This window comes from Sphaerodactylus townsendi, linkage group LG13 (genome assembly GCF_021028975.2).
Source record: "Sphaerodactylus townsendi isolate TG3544 linkage group LG13, MPM_Stown_v2.3, whole genome shotgun sequence".
In the NCBI taxonomy this organism is placed as follows: domain Eukaryota; kingdom Metazoa; phylum Chordata; class Lepidosauria; order Squamata; family Sphaerodactylidae; genus Sphaerodactylus; species Sphaerodactylus townsendi.
This window is the reverse complement of record NC_059437.1, coordinates 35522215-35541587: the sequence shown is the minus strand read 5'-3', so window position 1 is coordinate 35541587 and position 19373 is coordinate 35522215. Positions and strand designations below refer to the sequence as shown.

The 19373-nt window shown below is 45.5% G+C and overlaps 1 protein-coding gene across 1 annotated transcript in view; it reads right to left on the bottom strand.

Annotated features, from left to right (window-relative positions):
* MSI1 (musashi RNA binding protein 1) overlaps nt 1-15093 on the bottom strand; it is a 103776-nt gene extending 88683 nt beyond the window's left edge. The window contains 5 exon segments of the mRNA XM_048514924.1: nt 1112-1142; nt 14592-14650; nt 14652-14669; nt 14671-14687; nt 14797-15093. Coding sequence (XP_048370881.1) covers nt 1112-1142; nt 14592-14650; nt 14652-14669; nt 14671-14687; nt 14797-14920 — 249 coding nt within the window. The 5' untranslated portion in view covers nt 14921-15093.
* Between the last annotated feature and the right edge of the window lie 4280 nt (nt 15094-19373).

Sequence of the window (19373 nt, the reverse complement as noted above, 5' to 3'; positions counted from 1 at the left end):
ATCATCCCCTGCCAGCATCAGGGGATGATGGGAACTGTAGTCCATAACATCTGGAGGGCTCCTGCACCAAGAAAATCCAAATCAAATGGCCAGTTCCTCAAAACTACAGGTCGGATTTATATATTAATGTTTTTGCAAAAAAAAAAGATTAGCTATATCCAAAGCTGCTGTTGAGGTTGCATAACTGGAGCTTCTGGGTGTCTTCCATATAATTTGGAAACTTGGAAGAAGATGTGCCCTAGAACAATGGGAAAAAGGTTTTCATGTGTTGTTTCAATGTTTCTTTCATTTAATTGTTTTGTATTGTTTTTACATTGTTGCTACTCGCTTGGGATCAAGGTGGGTTTTAAAAAATATTTTAAATATAAATAAATTTAAATGAGAAGAAGCATATGAACTTTTGTTAGCTGAGCAGAGACGGAAAGGCTGAACAAGGAATATTAACCTTTGGTGAGATGAGATTATGAAAGGGCCTTGGGTTGAATTCTCCCTATTACTTAAAGCCATTTCCAGTTCATCTTTAGCTTCAGAATTTGCCCACATCCTTCCAAGGTTTTTACTAACACACTTTTTTCAAAAAATGGATGTTGAACTACACAGGGAGCACAGGTACTTACTCTTCCAATATGACATTACCAGGCTATTTAAGCAAAGTGCTATCACAACTGCTCTCTTTCCCACCAAAATGTGCGTTTTTGATACAGATCAATCCTAATAGCATGGCTTGTTTTCATTAGTGATTTATGTAAAATATCTATACCCAACACTCATGCTATCAAAATGGGTCCCGATAACCTTAAATTACATGAAAATTCAAGTTTCCCAAACTAAACTTGTAGCCTCCTCTCTGCACCATTTGCCTATAGTTTGCTAGACCTCAGGATCTTGTAGGAGCATCCATTTCCCACTTTGAAGCTAAACATCAGAAGTTCCCCTCCACTAGTGGGTTGGAAACAATCCAGCACATTCTGTACAAAATGAGATCTTTGTGAGTTGATGCTGAAAGGATTTCGACTCTCAGATGGGGAGGCTCCACTTGAACACCACAGTGACCTGGAAACTACAAAGGTGTCTCCAACTCCCATTCTCAAAGCAGAAAAGAGTACTCTACCTTGGGTTGTGCTCTGCGAGGAAATGCCACTCTTCGGATCAATCACTGAAAGCAGAAAAAGGAATATCTTTCACAAGGGCTATCTATTCAACCAACTCAAACAGAGAAGCTAAATGTACGCATCGGACAAATATTTTGTATGCACTGTGAAACCCACACCCATGAAGAGAAAACAAAACAACCTGCAGGGCATCTATGGAGGTTACATTTATTCAAGTACACCCATATTCCATCCTCAGCCCCAAGAGCAAGCAACATCCACTTTCAGGAAGTCTTTACTGTATACACACGAAAGTGGGAAACAAACAGGAGGTTTGGGAGGCAGGTACTTTACCAGAGCTTGTGTGGGGAAGCTTCCCAGTGGATTATGCCTCCACTATAGGACTCAGGTTAAAAACTTTCAGGAGGAGATATCCATCTTCCCTGATTTTTGAGGGGAAGAGGTTTTTAGACAAGATAATGTGAAGTAGGCATTCAAGGGCATTTTCTCAGAGTGAAGGTGTGTGTGTATGCTGCAATGTTAAATCTGTGTCAGACTCCATGTAATCAATGCAGCTTCCCCCAAAGATCCCTGAGAAACTGAAGGGTCTTTTTTTCTCCTGTGTCCTTTGTTAGAGACATTTCAATCTTTTCTCACAGTTCCTAGAGCTCCTTTGTCAGTGTGTAAAACATGTTGAAAAAAATGTTGGGTAGGCATCTTCTGAGAAAAGATAAACACATTCCAAAAATGGTAGGACTTTGTAGACACTCTCTTGGAGTCTGGTTATTCAATGCAAAATGGCTCTTTTGTGTTGCCCAGCTTCCCAAGACATGATGTCCAATTCCTCCAGTCTTTCATGACTTCCTAGTCTCTTTGCCACCCAAGGAAAATACCTTTTACTTTGCTCTTGGTGGTGGGCATCCCTCTGCATAGCTGAGCTTTCTACACAACTTCTTCCCCATAGCACTTTTTTTCTTCCACTACATCATGACAAGTCAAGGCCAACCATCAATGGCCAAGCACAAACTAAAAACCTTTAACCTCCTATTGATGTTTCTTTTTAGCCTCTGGTTTCATCCTCAGCACTACTAACACTTCTTTAATTCTACTGATGCCCCTTAAAAAATATAAAAATTGCCTCTGCTGAATTAGGACCAGAACTTGCCTCCAGTGGCAGCCAGAAAGATGTCCTTCAGGGAAGCTTCCACCTCCAGGAGACAGGCTTTCCCCATTTTTTTCCCAGCATCTGGTTCCTTCAGAGGGTATATTGCCTCTCTATTCATGAAAGTTCCATTTTAGTTATCATGGATAATGGCTGCTGATAAACCTAGTCTGGCTCTGTGAATTAGTCAAATCCTCTTTTAAAGCAATCCAACACAACTGATGGAATTCACTGCCAAAAAAAGAACACTGTGGGACAGACTTTCTTGTCCTGTAAAAGAAAATCAACTGCTAATGAATTTCATGAGCCTCTCCACCTCCTAGTTCTTAGCATTATGAGAGAGAAGAAAAGAAAATAATTTTCTGGCACTTTCATGTCATTTCAACTGGAAAATATTTTTTCTCAATGGGAAGGGATATGGCAGAGTGCTAAACTGGAAAACTATTGCTGCTAGGGATGGTCCTTTGGTTACCTTCCCTCCTACTGAAAGGAATTTCCTGAAAACTGCTATTTTATTCTTCAGTCTGACTAACCTTCTTTTCTAACTTTCCTCTTAAAGGTCAGGAATTCCATGCTTAGAGCCAAATTTTAAGACACTGTCACTTTGTATCTCACCTGGCTAACTCAATAGTTCTTGTTCACCGGCTACAGATACAGATAAATATTAATCACTTCTCACTTAGCATTTATGTAACATTAAGTATCTGAAGCTTACTTCCATACAAGATAATTCATATACACATTTTACCAGAACCCTATTAGGTAGGGCAGCAATTACTATCATAGGGAGGAGGGAGGGCTTTGGGGAGGAGGGAGATCCCATCTGGATATAATGCTATAGAGACCACCCTCTGGAGGCAGCCATTTTGCCTCAGGGAATGACTCCCCTAGGTAATGAGGGAAGCAGGAGGCTTAAGTAGTAGAACAGGACCGTGCACACTCCTTAGACTACAGGAGGCGGGATTACATTTTTCAAAGCTACCAGACATTAATAATTCCCTATAAATAAATAAAAATCCAATACAGCATATCAAGAGCTCTGCATGGAGCATTTCTCCAAGACATGCTTTGTGGGGAAAGAAGAACTGTATGATACTCCCTAATTAGCAGTCCAGTGGTACAACCCATTCAGCCACCTCAGATTTCTACCACTTTGTTTTGTTCTGTTTTGGCAGATTATAGGTTTAAGCCATAGTTTAAACCTGGAGAATACAAGGCGCAACGATGTTGGTTAAAATGGACTGTACCACTCTGAGACTACAGCTGGTAGATTCCACCTTCAAATGTTCCTTCATTATAAACAACTCCATGCAAACATAAAATTAGCACAGCAGGGAAAGTCTCTACCTACTTTTGCTACATGGGAGCCTGAGGACTCCTGGAATTACAAATGATCACTCAGACAACAGAGATCAGTTGCTCTGAGAAAAAAATGACTGCTTCAGAAGGTAGACTTCTATGGTTGAACTTCCAAAAAAAAAAAAAAAAAAAAAATCCCCTATAGGCACTGCCTCCAAATCTCCAGGAATTTCCTAAGCTCGCAGCCATAATCCTAGCATTAAAGTGATCTCCATTCAAGCATCCTAATCTCAGAAAAAGGGCTCTGCACACATGGATAGAATTCAGGAGTAACTTTTCTTTTCTCTGCTCATTCAGAATACTTTCGCCTCAGTACTTTCTACTCAGCAGGGGGCAATAATGGAAAAGAGTCCATTCCTCCAACCAAATGTATATGGGTGAGCTGAAGCATTACTTTGAAGCAAATTGCCATCTGAGTGTAGCAGATTAATAAAAGTGCTCTTGTTTGGCAAGCAAAACAAAAAGCAGAGCCAAAGAGGAGGGGTGTGCAACTTTAATGAGTCCAGGACCAAGCTTCCCATCCCTGAGACATGCCACAGCAATCTAAAACAGTGTTAGTAAAATTCTCTGTGTATTACACAACTACAGGAAATACACTTTTACTTCATTAAAGTGCTAGACAACTGTGTCCATCATAAGGACTATTCTGCCCCACTCATATTTTATTACAATCTTCCCATAATGCTGGTTTAATCTTGGCCAAACTTCAGAAAAAAACCTAAATGTAAAATGGATAAATTACAGAATGCGTAAAGACTTCCCTCTCTTATGATCTCACAAAACACAATTCTTCAATTCTCTGTATTTCAGTGTTGGTAGTCTGTCAAAAAATGGCTAGCCATTGTCAAGGGGCTATTGGGTTTGTTAAAAAATAGAGGCGGAGCGCTGGCCATGTAGACATGTGGAGTCACATGTCCCTCGAAGCATGCCAGTTGGTTGGTCACGCGGGGTTCCTACACCTCTCCCCTCAGCCCCGCCTCCCAGCCCACTACAGGTGGGTTGCTCCTCCTTCAGCCGGCAAAGCTCCACAGACTGGGGCTGAGCAGCCTGGTGGGGCGGGACTGAGGGGTGGCCTGTGGCAGGCTCCTGCCGGCTAAGGTAAGTGGGGCACAGGGAGTGGAGGAGCACAGAGGCAGTGGGGGGTGTGTGCTTGGAGCAGGTGTTGCCTCTATGCGCCATCCCCCCCCACACACATACCCCTCTGATTAAAAACCAGTGCCTTGGTTAAAACCACCAATTACACATTAATAAAGTACAATCACATTTCCCAAAAAGTCCCTCTTAAACATTTACTGGTGCTACGCGGTGAGGGTGAGTTATGAGTGCCACGTGATGGTTGATGAAGTAAATCTTCTTCCAATGAATTGGGTTCTACCTTTAAAGAAAAAAATGTCTGCCACCTGCCTGGCTGAAAGCCAAAGAGGCAGGCTCAGCTGCGGTAACAGAGCAGCCTATTTGGGGAAGGAATCCCTAGAGAAAGAGGGAAAGCAAGTAGCAAGGCGAGGAGTTTATTTTCTCCTGCACTACCATTGGAAGGAATAAATTCAACAACAGCAATGCCAAGTCCTGAAAAAAAATTACAGCATTCTTCTATCTTGGTTAATGTATCACATTCAAACTCATGTTTGAATCTCTGCTCTGCCACGGAAGCCCATGAGGTAACCTTTGCAGGTCAGTTACACGCTTTCTTTAACTAACCTACTTCACAGCATTGTTGCTGTGAGGATAAAGTGGAGGACCGGAGAAATGGATGTAAGTTTCCACTTTGAGGAGGACATTGGGGAGGAAAACAGGACACAAATATCTAAATAAATAACAGCCCGGCGCAAGATCGCATTACAGCTCCCCCCGTGGGTGTAGAAGTCAAGGGCAAGAAAGCTGTGGGGGAGAGGAGCACATGGGAAACTGCATGATTCTTAACTCTTAGAGACTTTATGATTTTGGAATGAATTAGTTCCAGCCAGGCACATTTTGGTGTTTGTGCTGGAAAAAATCAAACAAAAAGGCACCATCACTCTTTGCTAAAATTAAGCTACTGTGAGTTTCTCTTGCATTAGTCTCTGGTATTGAAATTAACAAAAAAATACTCGAGGCTTCTGTTGTGTAGTTCAATGTGTTTTCTGCAGGAGAACTTGCTGGTGGATTGTGCTCCTGGTCAGATCGAGTGGTAATTCTGTTTTGCCTGACACAGCCACCTGACCTTGCTTTTCCAGAATTGCTACTTCTGAAGAAAGACAAAGAATTTTCCCACTGGGAACAGGCCTGGAGTCCATCTGTTTCCATTTTGGCTCAGGAGGAAGTCCATCAGCAAAGCATAATTGCTAAGGCCTTCCCCACGCTTGTTCATCCAAGATCATCTTACACTCTCGATGGGCAATACCACTCTATCCACACAGATCCCATTTAGTGGCTATAATGAAAATGTCACATTAACACAGTTTTTCATCCAAGGACTTTGTCTGAAGAAGTATCTTTCTTTCGTCAGTCTTGGGTTTGCCCCTTTTTCCACATGCAGAATAATGCACTTTCAATGCACTTTGAAGCTGGATTTTTTACTGTGCTGAATAGCAAAATCCCACTTTCAAAAAAGTTGTGAAAGTGGACTGAATGTGCACTTATTGCTGCATGTGTGGAAGGGTCCTTGAACATGCTGCCAATAAGCTTCCCAGTGACTCTGAGTTCTAGGGTACTATGAAAAAAGAAAAAAATTATCCACTCTCTGCACCACTGAAAAACTTTATAAAATCCTGCTTTCCTAGCTCCCCTTTGGTTGCCTTTTTTCTAAACTAAGAAGTTCAGTTCATCTTTAGTGTTTCCTCATCAGGAAAGATTCCTCCATTCCCTTTCACCTTTCTTATCTGTACTCCATAGGAGCAATCTCTGATCCCTTTACCTTGGCATTTTATTAATTCTCGCTCTCTCTTTTCCTCTCCCACCCTTTGCATTTTGGCAAAGGTAGAAATTCTGAGCAAATTCTGAGGACAGGGGACAGCAGGAGCCCAGGAGGCTGATGGAAGATAATAAGCACAAACAATTGTCCCCTGTCTTTTCTAGTTCTCAGCCAAGCGACATTCAGCTCCTGCCAAAGGAAGATGCTTTCTCATAATTCTCAACAAAAGTTTAACCCAGGCCTTTCTTTCTCATTAACCCTTCAGTGCAATCTCACTGGACAGAGATGATGTGGTTTATTGGCTGAGCCGGACTGGAGAGTCAAAGTTATTTAAATAAAGTTCTTCCACAGAGCTTGGGGTAATTGTTGCAGGTAAAAATTCAGACAGGAGAGGAGGGGGCTTGAGAGGATGTCCAATAAAGGGGAGTGGAGTTACAGAGGGAGGGGGGGTGGAAAAAAAGGAAGCCCGGGGCTTCCCAGGAATAGCACCAGCAACTGTACTCTTTAAGGAAAAAAGTCTTACCTTACACAGAACTGGGGAAGTTTTGTGCTTGAAGCTCAGCAAAGAGAGCAGCAGTGGCATAGGAGGTTAAAGAGCTTGTGTATCTAATCTGGAGAGGAACGGGGTTTGATTCCCAGCTCTGCCGCCTGAGCTGTGGAGGCTTATCTGGGGAATTCAGATTAGCCTGTACACACACTCACACATGCCAGCCTTTATAGGTGACCTTTGAAGGCTAGTCACAGCTTCTTGGAGCCTCCTCTCTAGCCCCCCACCTACCTCACAGGGTGTTTGTTGTGAGGAGGGGGAAGGGCAAGGAGATTGTAAGCCCCTTTGAGTCTCCTGCAGGAGAGAAAGGGGGGATATAAATCCAAAACTCTTCTTCTTCTTCTTCCTCTTGCTACAAATCATACATGAGGCTACTTTAATATGGTATACTTGAAAAATGTGTATTTAGTTACTTCCATTTGAGTACTCCTACCTTTTCTCCCAATTGGGAACCCTAAAGCAGCTTAGATTGATTTCCTCTCCTCCATTTTAGCCTTTTACAAAATTCCTTCTGTGCTGAAAGGGTGCAACCAGCCCAAAGGTCACCCCACAAGCTTCTGATGGTAGAAGGAGGATTCAAATCTGGGTCTTTCTAGATTCTAGTCAGGCTCTTTAACTGATTAGACTAGAACTCAGGCCCAGATGTTAGGGGACACCCCATCAGCTCTTTCGGGTCAGCATGGCCAATTGGCCATGCTGGTAGGGCTACGGGAATTGGGAATTCCTGAACATCTGGAGACGCGAGGTTCCCACCCCGCACTAGACCAGTGAGGAACCTCTTGACTCTCCAATTCAGGAACTACAATTCCCATCGGCACTCTGTCAGCGTGGCCAATTGGCCATGCTGGTAAGAAACTGATAAGGTCAGAGCCTCTGGAAAGAAGCTGCGATTCTACACTGCATTCATGTTGGCTCCAATCTTCATTCATTGTTCCAGGGTGTACAAAATTACAGGAGAAGTCCCTGACCTTACTGGAACTGCCATTTTGCGGAAGAAGAGCAGGCTGGAATTCTGCTTACAGATCTAGCTAGAGAAATACAAGCGGAACCTTCGGCTTTCACTCGCCTTCAGTTTCTACATCAGTTCGGTTTTCACTCGGATTTTTTTTTTTCTCAGTGAAAAATTTGGTTCTCGGTTTTCATTGATTTTGGCTCTCGGCTCTTTCATCGATTTGCAGTGCAAGGTGCAGGGGTTTGTGGAGCCAAAATCACCCGGACAAAGCTTTTGCAGGCTGTGTCTGCGTAACTTCTGTTTAATGACAAATGTCTTGCCCCATTTCAAGACAAATCTTGTAAAGAGGCGTCACAAACAGTGACCTCTTTGGACAGCTTTTCTGGTCGCTTACATAGGTCCACTGGCTCTGAAGCTGGTCCTAGTGTTATTGTTTGTTACTGTTTTCAGCATTAAACACTATGTTTATTCACACAAAATGTGTTATTGTATGTTTTTTTGGAGTGCCTAGAACGGATTAATTGGATTTACATTGATTCCTATGGAAAAGTTTCCTTGGTTTTCATCGGTTTCGGTTTTCATCCAGATTCTTTTCAGACGAATTACCAAGCGAAAACCGAGAGGTTCCACTTCAGTACAAAAAATACAGTCAAGCAGAAAAATGGTCATAGTAAAATCACCTGCTTTTTTCTAGCTACATTTTGAATCTATCCAAAAAGCATGCCTCTGAGGTTTCATACAGTAAATCTTGGTCCCACACTCGAAATATCCTTACTTAGCCTACTGGAAATTTTGAAATGATACTTTAATCTACACAGCAAAAGTTATAAATTAAATTTGAGAGAGAGAAATTTGCCCAAAACCACTCACTGAGTGCCACCTCTGAGATTAGATTTGCATGTATCAGTTTCTCAAGCTATTGATAAAACTACAGTGAAAAAACAGCCTTGCCGGATCACATCAAAGGTCCAACAGCAGCCATTCAAAGGCCTCTTTGTGCAATGATCTCTAAGAAGTATATGAAGGTGTAAAGATATACTACCTTTGAATATATGCTCCATATAACTATCACAGATGGCCACCGTTGGCAGACACTTCATCCACACATTTGTCTAGTCTCAAGCCATTATCATTCCACCTTCTAGCAGGGAACTTCAGATGTTAATTGTATACTCTCTGAAAAACATGCCAGACTTCACAGCCTTTTCCCATGCCTCCTGTCTTCCTTTTGCCAAAAACTTCCCAAAGAACTAAATAGGATAGCAACTTTCTGCAGAAGGAAGGGAAGTGAGGCATCCGCCACACCGTAAATAGTAACCCTTTTCATTATTATAATTAAAGTATTTCTATGATGGTTTTCCAAAAACACACAAAGTTTTTTGTTCCACGAATCTGCACAATGAACCTCTTACACCCATATCACAGACCACCTACTGAGTCCATGATTCAGCAAGGATTTGAACCAAGATAGCTCATGGCTACTGCCCAGAAGTACCTATATTTCATTAGCTACTAATTCACTTCCCTGCACAACATGACAGAAGCAGCTGAGATCAAACAGGAAGGCACTTCTGTTCCCTCTGTTCCTGCTGGAGCAACTGATTTTCTCCAAACAAAGGGGAGCTGTATGAACTGGTGAGGGGGCCCCCCATCAATCGGGGCAATTCCCCTGCCTCTAAGCTATGGAACCTCTGTCTGTGTGGCTTTCTCTCGCTAACGGAACTGCATGCTAGGAGGCAAACACAGCAATCCCACCTCTACATTTGCATTCCAGTAGAAATGTGAAAGGGAGTCATTTGCAAGGGAAGAGCAGCAGGCAGAATTGGGGTCCTCAGTGCTTGTTCCTCTTGCTGATTCTTGCTAGCAAGCCCCACCTTGCCCTCATACAACTACTTTTGGCCTATTCTTCCCCAGCTGTGCTCCAAGACTAGAAGTGACGCTAACTAGTTGGAAAATAGCCCCATTAAGGCAGTTGTAGAGGAGAATCAGATTGTAGATATAACGTGTGACATACCTTCACATCACTAAAGCACTATATAAATGCACACTAAATAATAATAATGCCTGTGTAGGATAATCTTTTGCTTTCATTTTAGTTCACAAGGCCCAGTGACCTTCTCTGTAGAACCAAGGGCACAATCTGCATCCTCAAAATCCTCCTCCTCCTCTCCCTAACACCATGTAATTACCTCTAAAGCCCATGTAACCACATTTAACTGGCTGGCTTCGTCATCTGAGGTTTCTGTTGCCAAGCTGGTGCCATAGCCAAACACAGCCACAGAAGGCATGTCGTCAGCAGCAACTCTTTGGTGCTAGCTGGCTTTTTAAAAAAATCACTTCATACTAAGCTTAAAACTCCTGAAGGGAATACAAAAACATTGATATCTTCTAACCAAGTCAGCACACCTATGAAAGCATTTGTTTCCATCTACAAAAAAAACCTAACTGCTACTGTCTCAATCATAACTTTTTGGAAAGTGGTTTTTTTTCTGAAACTCCAGGTCTTTCTACACTCTCAGGAGAGGAAAAAAAATAGGTTACCTTCACACCAAAGAAGAAATCAGTAACTAAAGCAACAGACCAGGCAGTGGCTATTTACCAAAATGTTAAGACCTGTTCACAGCTGTACAGTTATCCTTTCATGACTAAAGGAGCAACTGATAAGCTTAACATCTCAACAGATTTTCCAAAACAAGTGTAACTTCCAGTTTCACCTCAAGCAGAGTGCTTTCTAGTACATTGCATTTAGTTCTACATATGCCACCTGAAGTTTTTCAGTTACAGTCAGAGTCACTCATCTTGTTTTGAACTAACTCAACTTCAACCAGAAGATAACTTTCCTATGAACAGAGGGTCTCAAAACAATCCAGGGAGAACTAGAAGGGAAGGGATCCTATCCCTTTAATGAATAAGTGAAAAACAGCTCTTGGAGCTTTTTACAGCATGGAGCTAAAAACATCACCTGCTGTTGTTTGAGGTCAATCAAATTGATATCAAAGAGACAGCTAGAGGAATCTGCTTAGGTTAAATAACATCACTTCCTATAACGTTGCTTGCAATGCAAGAGCTAATATTAAAAAGATAGTGCTAGGAAGAACAGTTTAAAACCTGGCAACCCTAATGTCCAGAGGGGAATATGTGTAGGCTGCAGATCTGATACCACCCAAACATGCTTCCTTTGAACATTACAAGGAATGCCACTGGCCACATTCAGAATCTCGTGTGCTGTGAGAGTTTCTTCAGAAGTTCTACAAGACTTTTTATTGGGTTGACTTTTAACAGGCAGAGGTAAGTGCCTGAGATAATGTTAAGCCATTTTCAGCAGGCACCAACTCATGTACTGGAATAGAGAAAGTTTTTTGTCTCGAGAGATGTGATTTTATTGGGCAGTTGTCTATACTGCTGTTACGGCCTCCTCCACACACAAAAAAAACCACACATAAGATGCAAAAAATATCCCAGAAACCAGATGGGGATGTAACTCCACACCTATGTTCACTAGAGAATTAATCAAAGGCCAGGTGGAGAGAAAACCTAAGTACTTTATAACAAGACAAAAAAGTGGAGCAGTTGAGTTTGCACACCATTAAATACAGAGGGGAGGGTCACAGCCAGATACGGCCTATGAGCATGAGGCACAAAGGGGTTCTCCCTGTTCTAGGAAGGTTGAAAGAATGAGAGCTGTGCCTTGCTTTGGTCAAGCAGTGCACACTGTGGGCAAAGTGCTGCCATTTGGATTTTGTACCTTAGGCACCAACACATCTTGGGCTGGGGCGATTTAAGCTCCAAACAAAGAGAGGGCCCTGCCGAAGTTGTCACCACGCTGCTGCCTGCTTCCTCCCCTCCAGCCGGCGAACCAGACGCATCAGGGGATTTCAATAGTCGGCAGGCCAACCCCCATCGTGTTCTCTATAGCACGAGACCCCTTCTGTTCACTTAACCCCTCCCCCCACCCATTCTGCCTCACAGGGGAGCCCATGGCATGGTTTCAAAAAGACAAGAGGTTGCACTGGGCCAGAATGTAGAGAAGAACAGGAGCCAGAGAGTCAGTTTTCATCTTGCCTGTATTGCCAGAAATATTCCCAAGGATTAACCAAGATACCGTGGACATCTATCACTTGCTTCTTTTTTAAAAAGGGGGGGAAGGGGTGATCTAGCTCAAAAGAGATCCATGAGACACCTGGATTGGCCTGGATTGTTAGGCACTGTAGCAAAGTTTTGAAGAGGGAGAAACTCCCCACCCCCCCCAACTCTGGAAAACCTCCTTTCTGCATAAATTCCCAACAGGATTAGCCATGTTACTAGAGCCCAATCCTACACCTGCATTAATTACTTCCAGAAAAAAATCTCACTGGTTTCCCAGTGCTTAGCCTCTAGAATAATTTGGTAGCCTCCGTAGCTTTGCTAGCAACAAGCAATCAAAAGTTCTGGTAGGACATTAAAAGTTAAGCAAAGATTCTGACAAGCTTTCTCTCCACTAGAGCCACCACCATCCAGGATGTATGAAGCAGTGACCAAGAGCATCTATATGTCTAAAAAAAAACAGGCCAGTACCAACTTTTTTAAAAGTCTCAAAGCTTTGTTCTCTCTCAGCTCCAGGTAAAACAATGTTCTTTATTTTTTGTTTGTTTGGAGGCATCTGGAGTCTCAGGAAACTGCAAGAATAAGTTTAATGGGGAATTTCTACAAAAAAACCCCAGAAGATTCTGAACAAAGCACCAAAATGCGATCCATTGAATTAAAGAAGAACAGATAACTTTCAGCACAAACTCTGCACGCAGCCCCAAGGAAAAGACTTTCCCTGCTTCCTCCCATTCACTCTAGATACAGAATTTTGTCAGAAACTGACTTAATTTACGCCCAAAGGAATATAATCCACCTGGAAATTCTTTTGCAAAAAACCAGTTTCAGCGATCAGAAGCAGTGAATCTTCTGTTTGTACCAATAGTACTTCAGCAGAACTGTCCAATGGATATTCCCTTCGACGTTTCTTTCATTTTCTCTGAAAAGTCTACTGGATACCGCTTCCATCTTTGAGAGCCCCATAGTGCAATCACAGTTCCATCACAGAGAAACCACTAGACATACCCATAAGATAAGAATTCCCATTCGGATATCAATGAGTTCCATGATTTGCTTATCCTAGTCGCCCTAAGACACACACAAATTTTGAATGGAACACAAGAAAAGACTACAAAGGGCTACAAAGTCATTAACATCCACTGTATCCATACTCTACAAAATTAGGCCTCCAAATCCCTAGCTTTACAAGTATAAATTCTTGGTTGAGTGGGTATTGGACTAGGTGGCTTCATTTGAGGAATCTGAGCCTTATCGTGCCATTCTATGCAGGTCTTCTCAGAATTCTATTCAGTCCATGTTCAGTGACTCCCAGGAAAGTGTTCTTAGGACTGAGTTTCACGCATTGTCGCATCCTAGAGCCCATGAAATATCCAAACAAATCCAAAGATAAAGTTTAGAAAACCACAACCCTATTGGAAGACACCTGTTGGTCCCTTCTGTCAGGGACATCCCCGCCACCATCTTGCTCAAAAAAAGCCACTGGAACTCCGATTGCTACAATAAAAAAAGTTTATTCTAGGAGCTACAAATCATCATTTGGAGTCAGAACTCAGTCTCAGAACCCATTTACACTATCAGAGCATGATTCCAGAGCATATGAAGAACTGCCCCCTGTGCACGTACAGAAAAACTGCAACATAGCCACTACAGATCTCTTTCTCAGCACCTGAGATGAAAAGGGAGAACTTCAAGATGTCTGGACATGAATTCTGTACTAGCTTGTGTCACACAGAATTCTCTTTTGAAAAGCAAAGAGCTTAAGTTAAAATAGAGAAGGGGCTACAACAGAGGTCTGTAGATCCAGCTCTTTGGGAGCCAACCTAAGCTGGCTCATTTTAAGGAAGAAATCCAAATCAAATCCCCCTTCCCACTAATTAAGACAGTTTAATTAGTGTGCTCTTATACAACTCCAGTTCATTTAAATGAAGGTTGTGCAGGAAACTTCCTGGTGGATTGAGATCTATAGGTTGGAACTTATCCTGTACATCAAATCTGCATTTTCATGTGGCCCTCTGTAACAGCTACCTGCCAAAGATGGAGATATGGGTAATTAAGAAGAATAATCCCAACTTTCAGAGAAAGGTCCAGTGTTCTCCAAGGTAGTCTTCAATTGGTACAAGCTCCAGGGCATACCACAGTATAAGAGGGGGAAGGGTCAAAGGGGTACATAGTAGCTCCTGTCTCCCAAATCCATCAGCATTACACCTGTCTTTCCATCAAATACATCTTACCTTGACTGTCCCAGTTCATCACCAATCCCTAAGCCTTTGTCTCTCAAAGACAAATATATAAAACAACCAAAATAAAGTTTAAAAAACCTCCCTAACCCCTGGCACGCACTTTTGCGTAACTCCTGCTCAAATCACACTTGAAGCTGGTTCCCAAATCTAATAATTCTAGGCTTGACCAATGATACCATCAGTAGTCAATAACTGATGATCAAATATGACAGTTCTGATCCATTTGCCAATCAATATAGAGGTATAAGATAGGAAAAAGAGACTCACCGTCCTTGGGAGTCAAGTCTGCGTGTCTGGATTTCCTGGGCCAGAACCTTGTCCACGCCTAGCCTGGTCCATGAAGGTGGACAAACCCGAATCCCCCTGCATCCCAAAACCAAGAGGCCAGGAAAGCACACACACAGAGAAAAGAAAGTTGGTTAGAATGGTGGCAGGCGGGCTCATGTTACCGGGAGGAGCAATGCGAGGGCACCTCACCTGGAACGCTTTGTCAGCGGGTCCCTCATGACCAGGCACTCCTTCACCTCGCCAAACTGGCTGAAATACTCCCGCAAGCCTTCTGCAAGAACAACACAAGGCCACCAATGGGTCCCCATGCAGGTGACAATGCCCACTCCTCCCTCCAGGCCTTTCCCCTCCCTCCTCCCCACATCCCACAGAAAGGGGGTGGGAGGGGGGGTGAGATTATCAGATCTTTGCTGGGTTAGAGCCCACAAAACATTCTGCAGCCCAAGTGCAGGATGGAGCAGGGGCTGGACGCGTGACCCCGGCAGAGCAAACCGCCAAGTCCCTGCCTGCGAAACAGGAGGAGGAACCACCACCGCCCCTTCCCCAAAGCAGATCACAAAGACCCACATGCGCAGGGGGGGAGGGGGGGTGCGACGGTCTCGACTGCAAACCCCTTCCCGTTAAAAGGCACCTCCGAGAATCCTGCACCGGTTTTAAGTCACACCGGAGAGGAAGAGCTGTGGGAAAGTTTGGACTGCAGGTGCCACCGGGCCAGAACCGAACCCAGCCAATGATGGGGCCAAGGGCAGCCTCCAGTTCGCCCCCTGGCTCTCCCCGCGCGCCCCCCCCCTCCCCCGGTTGCCGCTCACCTTGCGTGGCTCTTGCCAGGCCTCCAGTCCTCCGGATGAACATTCATAGCTAGGAAAGGAGGGAATCAGAACCAGAACATGCAACCATTAGCAAATGTACCCAGTTTTTTCAAAAGGAGGCGTAAAAACGCTCGCGCGAAGGCGAGAAGTGGCCGGGGACGGCGCAGGAGGCAGGGCCGGGGACGGCGCGGGGAGAGGATCGGGCCGCCGCTCTCCGAGTCCTCCGGAACTCCTCCATCCATGGCGAGGGGGAGAGGGGGGGGTGGGGGGACCGGGTGCGCCCCCGGAGCGCCTGGGAAACCCGATCGGGGGCGGAGGAAGCGGCCAGGGGCGCCCCGGGATCCGGCGGGGGCGGGCTGCCCGGCTCGACGAGCAGGAGGCGCTGCCGGCGGCGGCGGCGGCGGCGCACGGAGAGGAGGGAGAGAGGAGGCGCGGCGCGGGGATCACGGCCATGCTGGCGGTTCCCCCCCCTGCGCCACCCAGGAGCTCTGCCGAGGAGCCACGGGAGGCTGCCGGGCGTCGCGTGGGAGGAGGGATGCTGCTGCTGCTGCTGCTGCTGCTGCTGGCTCCCGGAGCCGCGGGAAAAGAGGCCGGCAGGCGGGGAGGGAGGGGCGGACTGGCGCTGGGCCAGGTACCAGGGATCGTGGGGAGAGTCCGGGGAGGCGAGGCCGGGCTGGCTGGCTGCTGTCTCCCAGCTTCGGGACCTCGCTTCTCCTGCGAGGACCAGAGCCACACTCCCGGGGCAGCTGAGCGTTGGAAAAGGGGCCGGACGGCCAGGCCATGCTGCCCCCTCCCCCGACCCCTCGCAGCCAGGCGGGGAGGGGAAGGGAGGGGAGGAGGGGAAGCGAGCGAGCGAGCGAGCGAGGGAGGGCTGGGCCCGGCGGGGACAACCTGCCCGGCTCCTCCCACCCCCCGGCAGGCGGGCAGCCGGCGTGAGCATAAAAACCCGGCCGCCGACCCGCCTGCAACTGCGCCAGGGGCTCTGGGACGCGCCGGGGACGGGGTGTGGTGTGATGGCCATGCGCCCAGGGCGCACGGACCTCGCCGCCCGCCTTGGCCCCTCTCCCGCCCGGGCCCGCCGAGTTTTGGAGGGAAGGCCACGATCCGCGCTCGGGCACCTCTCCGACCTGGGCAGGGGATCGGGAGCATTCCCTCACCTGCCTCGAGGATGACGGCCGACCCAAAGAGAAGAACCTGCCCTCTTCCGCGGCGCGCCGGGGAACAAAGCGGGGACGCCCCTCGAGACGCGGGAGAGGCGGCTCTTGGACTCAGGAGATCCGCGCTTTTAGGGCTCAGAGGCCGGGAGAGGGGGCTTGTTCTCGGAGGTTCGGCGCGGGCGGGGAGGTGGGGGGAGCGGGGAGCGCGGAAGGAGGAAGCTTGACGACTTAGGCCCTCCCACAGATCTGCCGGGACCAGGAGCCTTTAGCCGGGAGGCAGACCTGGACGCAAACAAAGGGATGCTCAGGATCGTTACGAGTTTCCTTTGTTCTCGACTCCAGAGATGCTACCTGCTGGGTCAAGGAGACCTCCATGGTCAAGGGTGTGAAGCAGGGTTGCTGTGGGCCTCTCTCCTCCTGGGCCCACCTTGGGTGCATCTTTACTCTTGTCCACTGGGTACCAACGGGGAGCTGATGGTTGGGGAGAGCTTGCACCTTTAAAAGGGTTAAGATCAATCCAACCGGCAACAATAAACAGCAGAGTGTAGCCTCGAGGGGAAACCGGCACGTTTGGGAGAATGGGACCTTGATTTTAAACATGATAATACTGCCAGTGCGCTCCTCCCCTCCCTCCTCAAGCTCCCCCCCCCCGCCCCCCGTGCATCTGCTCCAGTCACCAATCCTGAATTCACTTCCTACTAAGTCCCTCCAGAGAGGCAGGCTTTGCACAAACCATTGAAGGTGCATTCAAGGGCAGGACAGCTCTGCAAGGAAAGCTTGACAAGGCACACGGAGGCTGTCTCAGATGGTAGATTTGGGGGTGTTGCTAATGGCAGCAGCCGAGTCAGAGAAGGGCAGATATGACCCAGTAGGCACAGTTTGCCCTGGAATTCTCCAGCACAGCTCCCGTGAAACAAACGTGAGATGCTTAAGAGCACAGTTTATGCACATCTTCCTCTTTTCGGTGAGGTTTTTGCGAGGTAACCTATGAGCAGATTGTGCTCTGTGTCAGTTTAATTTTATTTTGACTGGTGCTAAAGGTAGCAGTGGGAGATAGAATAGAATAGAATAGAATCTTTATTGGCCAAGTGTGATTGGACACACAAGGAATTTGTCTCCGGTGCATATGCTCTCAGTGTACATAAAGAGAAAATACATTTGCTCAGGATAGACCTGGACCCTAAGTCACAATTCACTGGGAGGAAACTGTTCTGCATGTGCCCCAAACACAAGAGCAAGATAGCGTGCCCTGGGACATTGGAATAAAAATTAGCCTTTTGCCACTTGTAATCACTTTATACATTGTGTTCTGGGAACAGTAGCATTTCCCTCTAGAATGAAAAATCGGAGTGTATATGCTTGTCCACATCAAAATCTTCCATGTCCACAAAAAAATCATAGGCATGTCAAGAAAAGTAGTTTAATCCCTTCTTCATCTTATACTAATTCTTTTACTTGCAGTGTGGGTGGAGGGTTTTGTTGGAAGAGCCTTTAAATCCTTTCTCTCTAAATGGTCTAATACCTAAAAAAAATCCTTGATGGATTGCCGGTACAGCAAGTGTTTCTCAGTTATAGTATTTTAAAAGAGGTAGTTAATGTGTCTTCAGTAACTCTTAAGGACATGGCTTGTTTAAGGGCACTGGAAGCTGTCTCCCCCCACACTCATTCTGTTATTTTCTCTCATTATTCTTTAAGTCACCTGTCCTTGGTCAGTTTCCACCATGTGCCACGGGTGGGCAAACACACTTCGTTTGAGGTCAACTCCAAGCTTTGGCCTAGAAACTGAAACAAGTCTCTTTCTCAAAGCATGCATGAGCATCACCGGAAAGCTTCTTGCTAGGGCAGATTGGCATTAAGCTTCCAGCTTCTAGCAAAGAGCCTCTAGTTAATGTGCAAGTTCCCCTGTTCCTTTCCAAAACAGTTAGGAGGAAAAGGTGCTTGGAGTCGGTCTCAAATTTGTTTACTTACTGCCTAAACTTTGGCTTAAAGGTGGAAAATGGGTGTAGCCTCATCCAAAGCATCCTGATTTCTTAGAGTATATCTTGACTTTGGTATTCTGCAGTATCTTCTAGATGCCTCCCTGCATGCTGTACAACATTTTGCTAAATCCATTACAGCATTTTGTGGGAGGGGGGGGGGTGGGCCGTTGTACCACTCTGTCATTGACCACTCTGATGTCTGCCCCAAAGCCTAATCATCTGATACATTTTCATGTATACAGGTGTATACATGCCTATGACAACCTGAGTATTTTGTAATGTGGGAATGTCCAAACTATTACTACACACTTTTCTCTTGATGTTTATTTTATTTCACTTGTTTTATCACTTCTGTTTTCCTTATTGACACTCTCAAAGGTTGCAGACTACAAGAGTTATAAAGACGAATGTAAAAAGACAATATCATACAAATAAACAGTTCAATAAAACTGGATTACTCCAATCTATGACCAATGAAATAGAAATGGTATACAATAAATCGCATCAACTGGATTTCACAATTAGGGAACAATGATCCAATAAACTGGATTTCACAACTAGAGAAACAAGAAATGCTGACAGTATAATATATCGAGTAAACAATGAAGTGCAAAGGGGGGAGGAAAAGAAAGATGCCTAATCATTTCTCAGGCAGTTGAAATTAGAACTCTATTACCTTTGAGAGTAAAAGCGTGCCCCTTCCTGGGCAGAATTGTGTTTTTCTCACATCTCTATTGCCTTCCTTCAGCAAAATGCCCTCCAGATACAGTAGGACACTCATGCCTCCCCTTTCCTCATGAAAGTGTATCTGGGTTT